Genomic DNA, 15785 nt, shown 5'->3' with positions numbered 1-15785 from the left:
AGTATGATGACGGAGGAAGGCCGAGGATTATAAACAAGGAGGCAGACACTGTTCTGAGAATTAAATGAGATAATGGTATACAAAGTACCTGGACAGAGAAGGCACTCAGGATAGATTCTTATGATTCCCCAAGAAAGCTCTGTGCCTCTAGATCCACAAAATGCTCTAAGATCCTGTCTCAGGGAGATGCTGACCAAGGAATGATTTCATTGCAGAAAAGTATTAAAGGGGTTGAAATGGTGGATGGTTGGTTAGAATATGGCATTAGGGAAAGTCCTTTCCTGCCCTTCTGGGGACCCCGCACTTTCTCTGGCTCAGCTTTATTCCCTTTCTTCTGGCTCAAATGAGTGGGGGATAGTAGAGCAGAAGTATACATTTAGTCAGACTTTTTGGTTCTCTGCAAATTGCAGTCATAGATTCTTCTTCCCTGTAAAAATGAATGCTAACATGCAGGGAGCATAGTAGACATCAACACCAAAAAGCACAGTGGGGCCTCACTGAGCACATTCTGGGATGGGAGTTACCCTTTGGAAACAAAGAAAGATGGTGCTCCTTGGCCCAGAGCTTACTAAGACACTTGTGAATTATACATCTGGAAGCTTCTCTACATTCCTGTTCCCTGCTGCTTTACACGAATCATATGGAATTGAGTTACACATCTCAGAGACTTGCTTTGAAACACAAAGATTATTTATCATGTTATATTGTTATAAGAACTTGTGAACTTTACAAATGAAAGAGAAGCCTGTACATGTTTTTTACTTCACTTTTATATCCCAACACCCGTTGACTTCCCAAACACTTCTACTTCGCAGGTTATTCGAGTCACTCCTAGGTCACAAAACCATCTTCACACTTTCACCCTCCAAAAATTATCTTGTTCCTTTTCTTTACTAAGCAAAAATCTCAGCCTAATTCGGGTTTCTTTCCAGCATCACCAGTGACTTCCCTCCTGGGCATTCCTCAATCCCATCTCTACTTCCAAGGGTTTCATTACTGAGACCCTGAATGTAGGGGCATGAATTTTAGGTGAATTGCCAGCGCCCAGTTTCAGTCCAATCTACAGTAGCAAGATTCAAGAGAGAAACAAACACACTGTGGTGGACAACTCTAAGATGGCCCCATGATCCCCAGCTCCTGGTGTTCAGGCCTCTGTGTAATCCCCTCTCCTTGCCTGTGGACAGGACTGGGACTTGCTTCTGACCAAGAGAAAACAGCAAAGGTGACAGGACGTATGTGATTGCATGTACACAATTACGTTACATAAAACTATAACATCTGTCTTGTTAGGAGGTGCTCTCCCTTGCTGTTTGTGATGAAACAAGTAGCAGTGTTGGGGAGGCCTGTGAACTGGGCCCCAAGAGCTGCTGACCTCAGCCAACAGGTGGCAGGCAACTGAATGCTGCCAATAACCATGTGTGCTTGGAAGCAGATCCCTCCCCATCTGAGGCTCAGATGAGACTGCGGTCCCAGGCAGCAGCTGCAGTGCAACCTTTTGAGAGTCTGAAACAAAGGACTCTGCTGAGCTGTGCCCAACTGCTGACCCACAGAAACTGTGAGATAATAAATGTCTGTTGTTTTAACCTATTATATTTGTGGTAATAGAAACTTTATTGAAATTTACAAGAAAAACATCACATACCAAAAGATAAATGAGTAAAGGCTATCACAGACAATTCAGATAGAAGAAAACAGAAGGAGCAAACAAAAACACAGAACCATGTTCAATGCTCCCAGTGGTCCAAAGAGGTACCACTTTATAGCCACCAAAGTGGCCAGTAAGACAAAGGAACAACCACAGCTGAGAGCGTTCAGGCCATGCTGAGAAGGCCCTCACCAGTGAAAATATTTTATACCATTACAACTTACTTGTAAAGCCACACAGGAGTCAGAACCCAATCATCTAACTCCTAGGAAAACTTAGCAGAAGCTATCTGCTCAGATTTTACAACAGTGTTATCTACAACAGCAAACAGTTAGAAACAACTTAAAAGTCTAATAATACAGTGATGTTTAATAAACTGTACTTTATTAACACATGGATTATCTATTAAAATAACTGCGAAGGCCAGAAACATGGAAAATGTTTACAATATGACCAAAAAAAATGTAGACTATAAAAATGCAAATAAAGGCCATCACTAGCTGAATAGTTACAACGTGTCAGGCATTGTTTTAGGCATTTTGGTCACATTTAACTACATCTTCACAACACCCTGCCACTAAAGTAATATTATTCCCATTTTATAGATGAAGATACTAGGGCAAAGAGAGGTTACAAAAATTAGCTAAGGCCACCTAGCTGGAAGTAGAGGAGTCAGATATGAACCAAGATATGACTCCAAATGCTGTAGGGTTTTTTTGTTGTTGTTTGTTTTTGCTTGAGGAAGATTCGCCCTGAGCTAACATCTGTGCCAACTTTCCTCTATTTTGTATGTTGGCCCCCAAATGCTGTGGTTTTAAGTGCATTGTTCTACCTCTTTTAGACATTTGTGACAACTGCAACTATGTATAACTATGGATATCAGGGGACACACACTGGAAAATAATATGCTAATGTGAAAACAGCACGATATGGGAATAGGATTAAAAGCAATTGAATTTCAAAACCATCATCTTTAAGGCTATATGACTGACCCAACACAAATGTGAGAGACAATCAAGCAATGGACTTTTGACCTCTAATTCTCCATGAGAAGTTTAATTATAGATAGGTCCTTGGAAAGAGACCTGTCTAAAACCACCTCTAATTTCACTCTTTTCTGGTAGAATGCAGTGGAAGTAGAGAATGGTCCAGGATACAGAATACCCAAATGCAGCCATCAGAGTTGGGTGCAGATCACTAGACAAGGGTGAGGATGGGAAAGCTCTGGGGATAAGAGACCTGGGAGGAAACACAGAAGCGCAGTGCTGACTGGGGAAAACAGGTAAGCTTCAGGACTCCAAGGCAAGGAGAGCGCTGGGAGAGAGAGCTGTACGGTCACCCAAAGGAGGGTCTGCCTGCTTGCTTTCCCTCTGACAGTAACCTGAGCTCCTATCTGCTTGCAGTGGCCAAGTACAAAGATAAAAATGAGCGTCCCTGTAGAAATAACAGCGAGTACTCATACAGTTGTCTTGTTTTAAAAACTAGATTCAGCAATGCTATGTGGCAACATAAGGGCAGGTACAGACTCATACTCTTGCCATCCAGGTGCCTGTGTAGACGCCAAACCAAGATACTTTCTTCTCAGGGCAGTGAAATACACACTTTCCACAACAAGATCTTCAAGTCTTTTTATTTGTGCTTTTAGGATAACCTAACTCCTTTTCTGGACAGATCTCAGAGGACATGTTGACCACTGTCACCTTTCCTGAGGGGAAATTGTAACAGAGGACACTCCGGACTCTATGAAAGTTAGATTAGAAAACCCATGTTAAGAAGCACTGACTCGCAGGGTGGGGGACATGAGAACCCCACCCCCAGACATTCTGTGCCATTTTACTCACTGTCTTGCTCAGAAAGCCCATCACTTGGTGGGAGATGACCACCTGCTGTGCTTACAGCAGATTGTAACTCCCAGCTTACAGGTGACATCCCTTCCCAACTACATCATCCACGCAATCACTCCAGAAGAACACTGCACAGAGGGGCAGAGCAGAGCTAATTTGTCATCAAGGCTTTTGAGACAGGAAAAGTGAAGCTGGATGCTTCAAAAGACATCACCATTTTAGGGGGGCAGACTAAGTATGGCTGGTGAAGGAAGGATGTGAAACAATGCCCTGTAAATCTGATTTTACCAATACTACATCTCAGCCAGACCAGAATCAGTTACGTGCAAAATGATTAATCACCGTCTCCCTGAAATATTCAAGGTCTGGCTGCCTATTCTCAGGATGGAAAAACTCTAACGCTGATGCATGACTTTCAGGCTTTTGTTCATTCTCTACCCTTTTAATAAAGAAGAACAAAAAATTTTGCCTTGGGCTTGGTGAGTTATGGGGTTTATCTCCCAAGTGGCAAACCTTCACTCCTCAGTGCAATCACCCACTGAGCCCAAGTTACAGGAAGCGGGCAGAGAAGGAAGGGTGCCCGTGCTGTCCCTCAGGCAGCGATTCGTCCCATGCCTAACTGCTCCGAGACAGGTTTTCTTTTAATAGAAAAGGTTTCTCTATTTACAGAAGCAAATATTTACAACAAATATTTATAAACCTATATTTATACAGGTTTTATACTTATAGAAAAATAGGCACTGCAGAAGAAAATTAATTTAACTAATGGGCAAATGCTGACGGCTTCACACGGCATACATTTTTGACAAGTGTGGCTGAAGAATTACAACCTGACTCCAACACTGCTGGGGAAGGCTGCAGAGAATCAGGAGAACACATCCTTGGGGTGTCACCTGAGGCAAAGACTCCAGGGGGGCCCCCACGTACCCTCTCCGTGTACTCAGACACGATCTGCTTGATCTTGGCAGAGCAGAGTCCCACGATCTGGCCCACGGAGTTTGCAGTGAGACGGGTCTGCAATCAGAGGGAGGGTGTGTGCTCAAGACCATGCCTCCTCTTTCACAGAACTGGAAAACCTGAACACTCTGAGTATTACGGCAAAATAGATAACATTTCCAGGGGAAAACATAATTTGGCTTTTGTTTCTGTATTCATCAACAAGGAAGGGAGAAAACAGGCTGACAACAAATGTTAAGGGACCTCCCTACCTCCTGGGTCACTCAATTCACTGTGCTAGATTCTCCTCAGACCCTGGATTCCTCTGGAAATTGGCTCTTTACTCCACCTACCCCATCCCAAGGTCTCTCTTCCTGAGGGTCACTAAACAGAGGTTAAGGGAACTTGGAGGCTTAGGACTCAGGGGGAAAAGAAGTACAAGTGGGAGAGGAAGAGGAATCTCAGAACTCCTAAACTCTCTCTTCACTGCCACAGGCCCTTCCTGCCCTAAAAAGGAAAGATCCTTTCAAAGCACCTGGTTAAACCTTCTGGACAGGCCTTGAGCTCTGGCAAGACCAACTATAAATTCAGTATTCTATTTCTCCCTAGAAAGTGTGGGAAGGAAACAGAAGACAGGGTCTCCTTTGAGGTGGGCTGAACCACGGCTCTCCTGCAGAGGCCCTTGTGATGCTGCCCCAGCAGGGACATCCTGCTCTCACAAAGGTCCTTCAAGTCTCCCTCCTGGAGGTTCCCACGGATAGCAACACTATGCATTTATAAAAAGCTGCCCAAAAGAAAGATCCCAAGGAAACAGGAAGCACTGAGTACTGAAAAAAGAGGGCTCTGAAGAAAGTGGTCCCTCTGGGAGGAGGGCCCCACAGAGCAGAGCAGGGTGGTTCCAACGCCCCGTCTCCACACCACGCCCTCCCCCACGACACTCCCACCTCACCTCTTCATTTGCCATGGCGGTCATCTTGGTCATCAGTGACTGGATGCGCTGCTAAAAGAGGAGTGGGGAGAAGGAGTGGTGAGCAGATCTCACCAGGTAAGACTTAGGCAGTATGTCTAAACAGCTCTTTGTGGTGGAATCCAAGGGTTGTTTTACTTGATCTTGTTTCAGGGTGAGGTTCATAGAGGTGAGAAAAAGAACTAGAAAGGCTGTGAAAGGCCAGCTAAGAGAAGCTGGCTGTGGAGGCAACTGACATTTTGGAAAGCTGGGGATGAAAGTGAAATTTCTTCCCAAATGATTTAAACAGAAACCTCAGGGGCCTGCAAGGGCCACATACCTCTACAGCAGCTCGAAGCTCATCTTCCTCATGGGCGTCAGCTTTTTCTGTAGCCGAGAGCCCCGTGGGAAGTGCCATTTTCGTGTCCTCAGCCTGGAAGGGAAGATGCGAAAACAGCTGAGCACTGGAGTTGGAGACTCAGCAGAGAAAGGATAACATTGCAAAGAGGCACGAGTCTGTGAAAGAAAACACACAGATCTGGAAAGCTGAACCAGTCCCTGAGAAAGAATGGAAAATCCAGAGACCTGAGCTTCCATGCTGGCTACAGACGGAGCAGGCTGAGCTTCAGGCCTTGGCCAATGCCTGTCTCCATTTGCGAACTGCTTGCTGATTAAATTCATATCAGGTCACACACATTTGCCAGACTTACCCTTGCACTTTGATTGGGTCTTGACCCACTTTAACACCTTCGGGGAAGCTCATGGCCTAAAGAAGTCTTTGTTCAAACTGCCAGTTGATACCCATTAGTGAGACATGAGAGCAATTTAGCAGGTATAACTAGCATCTAAATAAATTAAATAAAAATAATAGAACAGAACACATTAGGGTGCTTTGCATGGAGAAAGGAATTAAGTATTGCATTGTGAGACTTTCGCTTTTGGTATATATGTGTGTGTACTTAATCAGGATGAAAAATAGAATTCTTACTGTCAAGAGTGGTCAACAAAGTTTGAAAACCACTGGTCTGAAAGATGAAAACCTAAACTCTCTCACTTGGTGATCAAGCTCACGCTAGTGACCCAGCCTCAGGCTCTCAACGTACCACACACTCAAGACACCTGGATTGACTGCTGTTCTTCAAGCATGGGCGGGAAGTCTAGAGTTCTTGGTTTTAGTTCCATCTTTGCCATTCACCAGCTGGTGACCTCAGGCTTACCCTCTCTGGACATTAGGGTCATCCAGGGTTGAAGGAGAGGACTCATCTCAGATGCTCTTCTCAGACCATCCCAATTCTAGGATGCTTTTCTATAACAAGCCTATGACTGACCAGGGCAGCAATCTGACCTCCTAACTGCTGGGTATAGGGATGGGGAAACAAGACTTTCAGTTCAAATGTGCCGTCTGATAGAAGAAGGACAAGACAAGCCCAACATGAATACTACTGCATAGGAATCTCGTATTTTTCCAGTCATAATGAAATTGCCTTATCTCAGAATAAAGTCCCATATAGACATTCTTTTCAGACTTAAAATTACAAATCAAAATTAAATGTACACATCATATTCTTAGTATATACCGGATGCCACATGACATGTGCAAATCGAGAAAACACCTTGCTTTGGAGGAAACAACTATTTAGTTGAGTGAAAACACAAATATCGAAAAAAATAAGTAACAAGTGGGGCTGGCCCCGTGGCCGAGTGGTTAAGTTCGCGCGCTCCGCTGCAGGCGGCCCAGTGTTTCGTTGGTTCGAATCCTGGGCGCGGACATGGCACTGCTCATCAAACCACGCTGAGGCAGCGTCCCACATACCACAACTAGAAGAACCCACAACGAGAAGTATACAACTATGTACTGGGGGGCTTTGGGGAGAAAAAGGAAAAAATAAAATCTTTAAAAAAAAAAAAAAAAAAAAAAAATAAGTAACAAGAAAACCAAAAAAGAAGATGATATAATCAGTGCATGACTGATTACTGATAATAGTCAATGCTTTCTAGATGTTTACCATGTGTTAGATCATTCTATGTCCTTTACATTTTAATCCTCACAACAATGCTGTGAAGTAGTACAATTCCTGCCCCCATTTTAGAGAGGCTGAGACCTAAGGCACAATGATTAAGTATATCGTCCAAAGTCACACAACAAAGGGGAGGAGCTAGGATCCGAAACCAGCCAGTCTGGCTTGAGAACACATGCTCCTAGTCACTGTCGGTGCCCTCCGATGACTCTGAGACAACAATTACTACAGCAAGCAGAGGGAGGCTAGGGGTCAGGGAAGGCTTCCTGGAAGGAGGACTGACGGACAGGGGATCGGGACAGAGGGAGGGGTGGCAGGAGAACAGCAGGAAGAGTGGCATCTCATTCAAGAAAATCTGGGAGTCGGGTAGGGAATGAGAAAAGAGGTTATTAATAGATCTGAAGCTGCAGGACTCTACTTCTTAAGAGGCCAGTGACCACTTTAGTTAACACTGCATTATTCAAAAGGCAGTGGATAAGAGCACAGGCTTTGATGTCACACAGATCCAGGTTCAGATTCTTGTTATGGCACTTGAGGAGCTGTGTGATCTTGGACAAATCATGGAGCCTGAATCTCAGCTTTCTGATCTGAAAAACAGGAATAAGCATGCTCATTATAGAGCTGTTCAGAGAAGGAAGTAAAAAAAACACATGCGTGCCCTGAACAAAGGGCCTAGAACATAGTCTAGGTTTGGCACTACGAGATTTATATGCCTGCCCTGGTGCCGACAATTAAGGATCATTAATAAATATAAATACTAGGAGAAATCTTTGAGACTCCTTTGTGAAATTAGAAAACCTCGACTTACCTGATTTTCCACACCTGTGCTAAGGGTACCCTAGCACAGGGCAGGCCTGTAATTTATGCTTGTGTTCTCTCTCACTGCCAGCATCCTGTCCACACCTGCCTAGGGTCTGTCTCATCAGATGAGGAGGGTTCAGGGCCCTGTGAGTGCACTTCATCTTCACACGTCTGGAGTTATGAGAACCCAGTGTCTGACCCCGGGCCATGACTTTCAATCACCCTTCACTTCCAGCCCCACGATGAGGCTGCTGCTTCAGCTCCCTGGCCTTTGGAGGCAGCAGGCTGGTGATGCAGGAGGGGGATGCAGTGGCCACAGGCAGCTGGCACATCCCTGCTGCCTCGCGTTGGCCAAGGACGAGAGCCTGGCCGGCAGCAACCCGGCCATCCCACCGCTGCTAGGCAGCCTGTCACTGCAGACAGAGGCAAAGGAGGGGGCACTTCCGTCTCTCAAATATTCTCTTCCATTATCCAGGCTTTTCTTACCTTCTCTGTTTGGCTCTGGCGGCTAAATCCATATCTCCTGCAGGCCACAAAAAAGGGGAGTTCGATTACTATTCAAAAATCACATAAATTTGGTCAAATGCATTTTGGTTCCATTTTTATAAGAAAAGCACCAAAGAGGATTTAGGCTTAGGCTATTTAGTGACTGGAGAAAATGTTTTAAGTGCCTAAACTGCAGACATATTTCACTGTTTTTGAATAAAAGGCCAGTCATCATATTTGCCATATAAATAACATAAATGGGAACTCTCAGATAATGCAGAGTGCAACTTTCTTTTTCAGGGCAATCATTATTCCTTGAATCAGGAACTGCATTTCGGATCCACAGTTTAAGCTGAAAGCCTTATAAATATCTGTATAAACAAACATGGGTGTGTTTGCTCAAGCTAAACATGCTCTCTAATGGCTACTTTCACACCTCAAGTGCAGGCCATTTTTTATTCTCAAACATAACCCAAGCACAATGTCAATAATGTGGTGTGTTCACATCACGCAACCTTAAATTCAAAGAAACTCACCAATGCACTTTAGCTTGAATTAGTTTATTTTTAGGTTCTGTTTAATATCTATGCTTTTTTATTTTTGAAAAGCAAGTATAACAATGAAAAGACCATTCAACTCAAAACAAAAAGCACAATGCAAAACACCCAACCTCACTTACCTTTAAGTAGTTTATAAGGAAATAAGGTTACATGAACCGTTGAAGAAAACCAACTGAAGGCTTCTGCTCTGCCCACGCTCACACCATCCCTCACCTGCACGGTTAGTGTGCTGGCCTCTTGCCTGGTCTCGGGCCTCCAGCCTCACCCCACTCCCACTTTTCCTCACCATTCCTCACCCAACTTCCCATCGGTCAGATCTGCATTTATTGATGGCAGGCCTCTTCCCTCAGGAGAAAAAGGGCCTCCTCAGCACTCTGCATAGGGCTCCTCCTCTATGGCTCTAGACCATAGCCTCACTCCCAGCCGCTCATCTCCATCCACATGCTCCTCTCCATCTACTGCCTGAACAGAGAGCTCTGCCCACGCTGTGCCGTTCTCTTCCCTCTTTCCACTTTCCTAACCACTCCTCACATCTCAGCTCTAAAGCTACCTCCTTTCCAAAGCATCCCCCATGCACAGACACCCTGCTGTGGGCAATCCACCCCTGTGTCTGTACAGGTGCCCCCACTTCCCAGATGGCAATCATGTCCAACTGCCTGTCTGCATCTTCTCCTGGAGGACATCGATGCTACTTTTACATCCTTTATTTCCAACGCATGCTGAACGAATAAACAAAACATAAGTGAAAGGAAATGCAGAAATCAAGAAGCCAAGAGTATCACCTGACCTTGCAATAGGTTGTCCTATAACTGGAGAGACCAAAAAGTCACCACTGGGCACAATGTGCCCATCCATTAGGAATTAATCTACAGGCCCAAAGTGCAGCAGACTGAGGTTAAATCATGAGTATTGAGATAAATTCTGGAAAGGACCTTATGGCAGCCTCTGTGAACTGGCTGAATCAGTATCTACTGCGTCTTCCTCTACCGCAGAGGCTGAAAACAAAAAACTGTTTTCCATACTCTCTTGCACCTAGGTTTCTCCACGCCATTTAGGTTCCTCCACTCAGATGCATTTGCTGGAGTTTTGAACGTGCAACAGTTTGATGAGGAGAGAGGGAGGGCATATCAGATTAATTGTGCTGGTGCAGATCACGGTAGCAGAAACCTGGTTCTGGGGTCGCAATTGTCACAGTGGCTTCCTGACTTTGGTAGAAGCAGTGTGGTTCCCTTGTCAGCAGCTGTAGCACCAGCTTCCCAATTCCATAGGCCGCTAGTTGGCTTCCTGATCAAGGAGGCAGGAGAAGCATCTTTGGAGGCTCAGTTCTAATGTGACGCTTGGGAAATGACACTGGCTCAGCCCAGATTCCATCTCTTAAGCCTCCCCATGGATCCCTGCAATCCAGCAGGAGGGTTGTGTCTTCTCAACCAAGAACCCTGACCAAGAGCGGTTCTCACCAGTTTCCCGCTCCCAGAAGTCCAGAAGTGTCCTTGCATCTGGGGTATTCCTTTGTTTTCCCGGTCCTCAGGTTCCAGAGACCCTCAGGGCAGAAGACTCACGTTCAGGCAGATAGCCCTTATCTAAGGCCCAGGAATTTTATGGATTTTCCAAATAAAGCAGCAAACAACTAAATCTGAGTGACTCAATTCCCAAGTCCCATCTACTCCTCCTTAAAGACAGAGACTCTGGGAACACTTTCTGACCAGCCCAAACTAGGCTAGGCCCCCCGAGGTGTGTGCTTCCATGTACAGACCAGCAGTGTACTCCCACGGTGCCCAGTAACTATGTGTTATGTGTAATCTGTCTGATGAGCTCCTGGAGGGGAGAGAATTTGCTTCATTCGCTTTTTTTTTCACATTTTTAAATTAAGGTAAAATTCATATAACATAAAATTCACCATTTTAAAGTGTATACTTCAGTGGTTTTTAGTGTATTCACTATTTTGTGCAAATCCCACCACTACCGAATTCCAGAATAGTTCCATCTCCCCAAAAAGAAACTCCATCCCTACTAGCAGTCCGTCCCATTGCCCCCTCTCGGCATCCCTCGGCAACCACTAATCCACTCTCTGTCTCTATGCATTTGGCCATTTTGGACATTTCACATAATGGAATCATACAACATGTTGCCTCCTGTGCCTGGCTTCTTTCATTTAGCATGTTTTCAAGGTTCATCCATGTTGTAGCATGAGTCAGCACTTAATTCTCTTTTATAACTAAATAATACCCTACTGTATGGACAAACCATATTTTGTTCATCCATTGCTCAGCTGATAGACAGTTGGTTTGTTTCCTCTTTTTGGAGACTGTGAATACTGCTGCTATGAATATTCACGTACAACTTCATTCACTTTTGTTTCGATACCGCCTGGTACGGTGCCTGGCACACAGCAGGTACTCAATAAACGTTTGCTGAATGAATGAAAAGTCCAGCTCATTTTCCTAAAGGGCTCCTCCTCCATGTGGCATAGAGGCAATGCTTCCATAACAAAGAACAGCTGTCCTCAGTTGCCTATTAATGCCTGCCTCATTGCGTTCAGTGTCTCTGAACAGAAGGTGTTCCAGTGTCTCCGGGAGACTCTTCCATGTTGTCCGAGCTTCATCAAGAGAGTAAGATAGCCCTTTACGGCCTGTCATCCCTCACAAAGAGCAGGGGAATGCTTCCACTAATTTCTACTACAAAAGCATTTACTTCTCTTTTATCCTTTCTATGCTGCTCTATCCTACAACCTTTCCTCTTGCCCTGTCAGCCCTGCCCTTTCTTCCCAAATGCCAGGCTGAATTTCAGTGCCATATACTTCAGTATGTTCCTGCCTTCCCTATCGTGAGCTCCGACTCCCCAAGCGGGCTCACGTCCTACACCGTCAGCATGAATGGCGTCCCAGCCCTCTTACCCCTCAGTTCCCTTCCTCACGCCCTAGACTTAGTATCGGGTCTTCGACATCAAGGGGGAACATCCAGAATAGCACAGTCCACAAGAAATACGGGAGCCACACACAGAACTTAAAATCAGTAGATTCACCTCTCAAGACACTCCAAACATACTCAAACATTGTCCAATAGCTAAATCAATCATGAATTTTTAAATTTAAATGTCTTAATTAAAATTAAAATTCTGTTCCTGAGTCACACTAGTCACATTTCAAGTGCTCAATAGCCACATGTGGCTAGTGGCTACCATGTAGGAACTCACAATTCTAGAAAACAAACTAAACATCAAGAACAATAGCCACAGGACAAATTAAGACACATATCAAACTATCTGCAACCCAGAACAAAACAGGGACATTAAAAAACCCCTAAATACTAAGGACTGTGGGCCCTAGTCTTTGTTCATCCAGCAAGCACTTATTAACTACCTTCTATGAGCATGTGATCGGCCTTACCGTGAGAGGGGACACAAATAGCCTGGGAGAGACACGTCAAATTTCATTTACTAAGTACAGAATGAATTCAAGGCAACTCGAAATTAAGCCTCAAATAGTGTAGAAGAGGCTAATTCCAGCATTCTAGTGGCTGTACTTCAAAATTCCACTTGCAAGTCAAACACACTGCACATAAAACGCATTTCCCCACAGTGGCAGTTAGTAGAGCATGGTGAGGTGTTTAAGTCGGCTCCTAAAAGTTGATTTGATCTACAATAGAATTGAAATATTACAAAGTTACAATTTTGTTTAAGTCTAAAATCAAACTATGAGTCCCTGTATTTCCAACAGCGTAACATTTAAACAAATATAACCAAACATGTTTTTAATGGACACACAGTCCTTAAGGCCTTCAGCAGGGCTGACCAGGCTTAAGGCTCAGCCTTATTTGAGCCACTAAAAGTCTAAAAGGAGGAATAAGCTGCAATGCTGACCTCAAAGCCAGATGCACTGTGGGCCTAGGCTGACGAGTGATCTTCAGCCCAAAGAGGAAACTCTAGTTTCAGACTTTCTTCCTCTCGGAGTCAAAATACTTTCCCTCTGATCAAGAGGTGAGATGAAGAGGAAAACAGAAGTCCTGACAACAGATGGGGGATCTGGATTCCTAGGTGGGGATGAGCAAGTAAGGGATGCCACAACATAAAGGGAGAGGCAGGATAGAGCAGAGCGAGTCTAACAGAGGGTGGATGGACGCGCCAGGTATGTGTGAGTGGGCTTGGACAGCACCACCTGCCACGGGGCCGCTGCAGGAAAGGGTGACTCCCCCAAGAGCCCAGCGCCCCCATATGGCAGCCAGCCACCCAGGAGCCAACAGGCCAACATACTCTGCCTTGGGGGATGAAGCTGTCCCCTGAACATGCACAAGGAGGCACTAGGTGAGGGAGCTAGGAGGGGGAATAGAGTCACAAGAGCATCCAGTGTGCCAGCTGCTCCTGAGCCCACACACAGCCAAGCATTTTAAACCAACACAGGGTCTAGCGGCAAATCTAGATTTTAAAAGTTAACGCTAACATTTAAAAACTGGAAGATTACCAACAAAATTCCAGCTGTCTAGCTTATTTTATGTATGAAATGAGATCTGGCCACCTGTGACAGTCCCTCAAGGCAACGCTCTTCTGGAGCTGAGCTGCAGCCGCTCTCTGGACAGCGCTTGTGCTCCCAGCTTGCTACTCCCTAAGCTTCCCCCTGCCCAGGTCCTCCGCAGCCTGTGCCAGCCTGACCCCTGGAGGCATCTGAATTTGTCGTCCTCCCGTTAGCCCCATGGAGCTTCACTTCTTCACCCGGGATGTGACCACAGCAGTGTCCGGCCTGGGTTAGATGCACGGGGAATGCAGCCTTAGAGCAGGGGTTCACTGAGTGCCCCGAAGGCAGCTGAGAAGGGGTGTGGGTGGGCGAGGCCCGGGACCAGGGGCTCAGGGAAGTGTCCCCAAGGAATGCTGTGTCTTCTGACTCCAAAGTTGCACCCTGACCTCCTGCCCATCTCCCACTACCTCATGCATCACTACAGCCGGGTGTTCCACAAACCCTGGGCATGCTGGGGCCATGACCCTGGGGTCAGCACCAAGGGCACCAGCAAGAGGCACCCATCCAATGCTCCATCTCCAGCAGCTCAGAGAGCACAGCGCCACAGTGAGGAGGCCACTGCCAGACCCACTTATAGTGAGAAACTGAGCCTCCAACTGAGCCTCCAAAGGGACAAGGGACTGGTCCAAGGTCACGCAGACTTGAAAGGCTTAGAAGCCAGGTCTGCCGGTCTCTCACACAAGCAGACAGGCCAGCCTCAGGCGATGACAACCAGGTGACCTAAGCACAGAGCGGGCTGCGTGTGTCATGGTGGGGGTGGGGGTACAGGACAGGCAGGCTGAGGAACAGATGCCCAGAGGGCAGAGTCTCCCAGCGTGAGGGCACTGTTGTCTGGAGAGCAGAGCAAAGGCGCTCCTGCGGGAGGACCAGCTCGTCCTAAGGCCTGGAGGTGCTGCAGGATGAGAAACACGGCTTGTACGTGACAGAGGGGGACTCCGGAAGCCGCCACCCTCATGTGTGGAGGCCCCTGGACTCCCACTCCTCCCGGCTTGAACCCCACCCTGGCAGCTCTGTCTCCATCTAAGTCTCTGTCTCCCCTCTTTCTGCTGCCCCGAGGCCCAGCCCCTGAGCCGGCTCCTCCTCAGCATCCTGTGCTTTCCACATTGTTCTGTCTTGGTTCAGGCACCACAGATGCATTCCCTCCCTTGAAGTGATAATTAAGTTTCTCATTACTGAGGAACACCCTCATGACCTGACTTCAGAGTTTAAAAAGAATTAACATTGAAAGAAAATCGATGGATAAGGGTCAAAATGAGCACAGGGTGAAGGTCGCTCAGTTCCTGGGAATGAGGAGCCCTGGTCCAGGAGGGAGAGAGGAGGTGAACTTGACCCCCATCAGGCCCGTAGGTAATCCTCTCGTGTATTCAGGGTTTTAGCCATCATCCCATGTCTGAACCCATTTCTGCATCTGGCCCAGAGCCCCCCGAGGGCTCACAGCTTGGAGAGCTCATCAGAGTGTGATCACAGCACTGGGGGCCCAGGTGAGGCCACAGGGGCTGCAGGAGGGGGTGGGGATCAAGAACGGCTTCATGGAGGAGACAAGGTCTGAGCTGGGTCTCCAAGGACCAGCCATCATCTAGCCAGGGCCTGGCACCAGGCAGGAACCAAGTCCATGATGAGCGAATGAGTGAGTGAACGAATGAACAGGCACCCACCTAACAGACAGAAGGAGGGGCAGCCAGCCCAAGCCGAGGCTGAGACGCAGGGCTCCTGGGGAACGTGGAGAGGGGCTGCCGTGGGTGCCCACCTCGCCCCCTTTATGGCCGTCCTGACGCCACAATAGCCATTCTCTGCCCTCTCGGGAGCCCTGGTCTGCGCTCTGCTCTGCGATGCTGCTCACCATTTCCAATCACACCTGCCTGTGTCACCTCTGCGTCCCCATTTGTAAGTGTAGCAGCCATTTGGCGGTTTGTGAAGAGGGGGAGGTCAGTGTGCAGCCCAAGGCTGAAGACAGGAGGGAGAAGGTGACAGGGTTCCCGAGGCAGTGCATCCAGGGGGTTGGCACATCGGCAAGGCAGGGTGGGGAGGAGTCCTGCCTGGGG

General features: G+C 46.8%; 1 protein-coding gene across 8 annotated transcripts in view; it reads right to left on the bottom strand.

The window, feature by feature from the left end:
• CCDC93 (coiled-coil domain containing 93) overlaps window positions 1-15785 on the bottom strand; it is a 103443-nt gene that overhangs the window by 38392 nt on the left and 49266 nt on the right. For 3 of the 8 annotated variants that reach the window (XR_011528681.1, XM_070581174.1, XM_070581176.1), the window contains 4 exons: window positions 8677-8713; window positions 5712-5804; window positions 5375-5425; window positions 4417-4503 (listed from right to left, as the gene is read on the bottom strand). Coding sequence is in view for 6 of the 8 variants with exons in the window: in XM_070581174.1 (XP_070437275.1) it covers window positions 4417-4503; window positions 5375-5425; window positions 5712-5804; window positions 8677-8713 (268 nt within the window). In the remaining 2 variants the exon portion in view is untranslated. Of the gene's footprint in view, window positions 1-4416; window positions 4504-5374; window positions 5426-5711; window positions 5805-6081; window positions 7017-8197; window positions 8310-8676; window positions 8714-15785 lie in introns of those variants that run through there. The other 5 variants (XR_011528682.1, XM_070581175.1, XM_070581179.1 and 2 more) reach the window with 4 other exon arrangements.

Source organism: Equus przewalskii, chromosome 17, assembly GCF_037783145.1.
Source record: "Equus przewalskii isolate Varuska chromosome 17, EquPr2, whole genome shotgun sequence".
Taxonomy (NCBI): domain Eukaryota; kingdom Metazoa; phylum Chordata; class Mammalia; order Perissodactyla; family Equidae; genus Equus; species Equus przewalskii.
The sequence above is the reverse complement of the archived record's forward strand: the minus strand, read 5'-3'. Positions and strand labels throughout refer to the sequence as shown.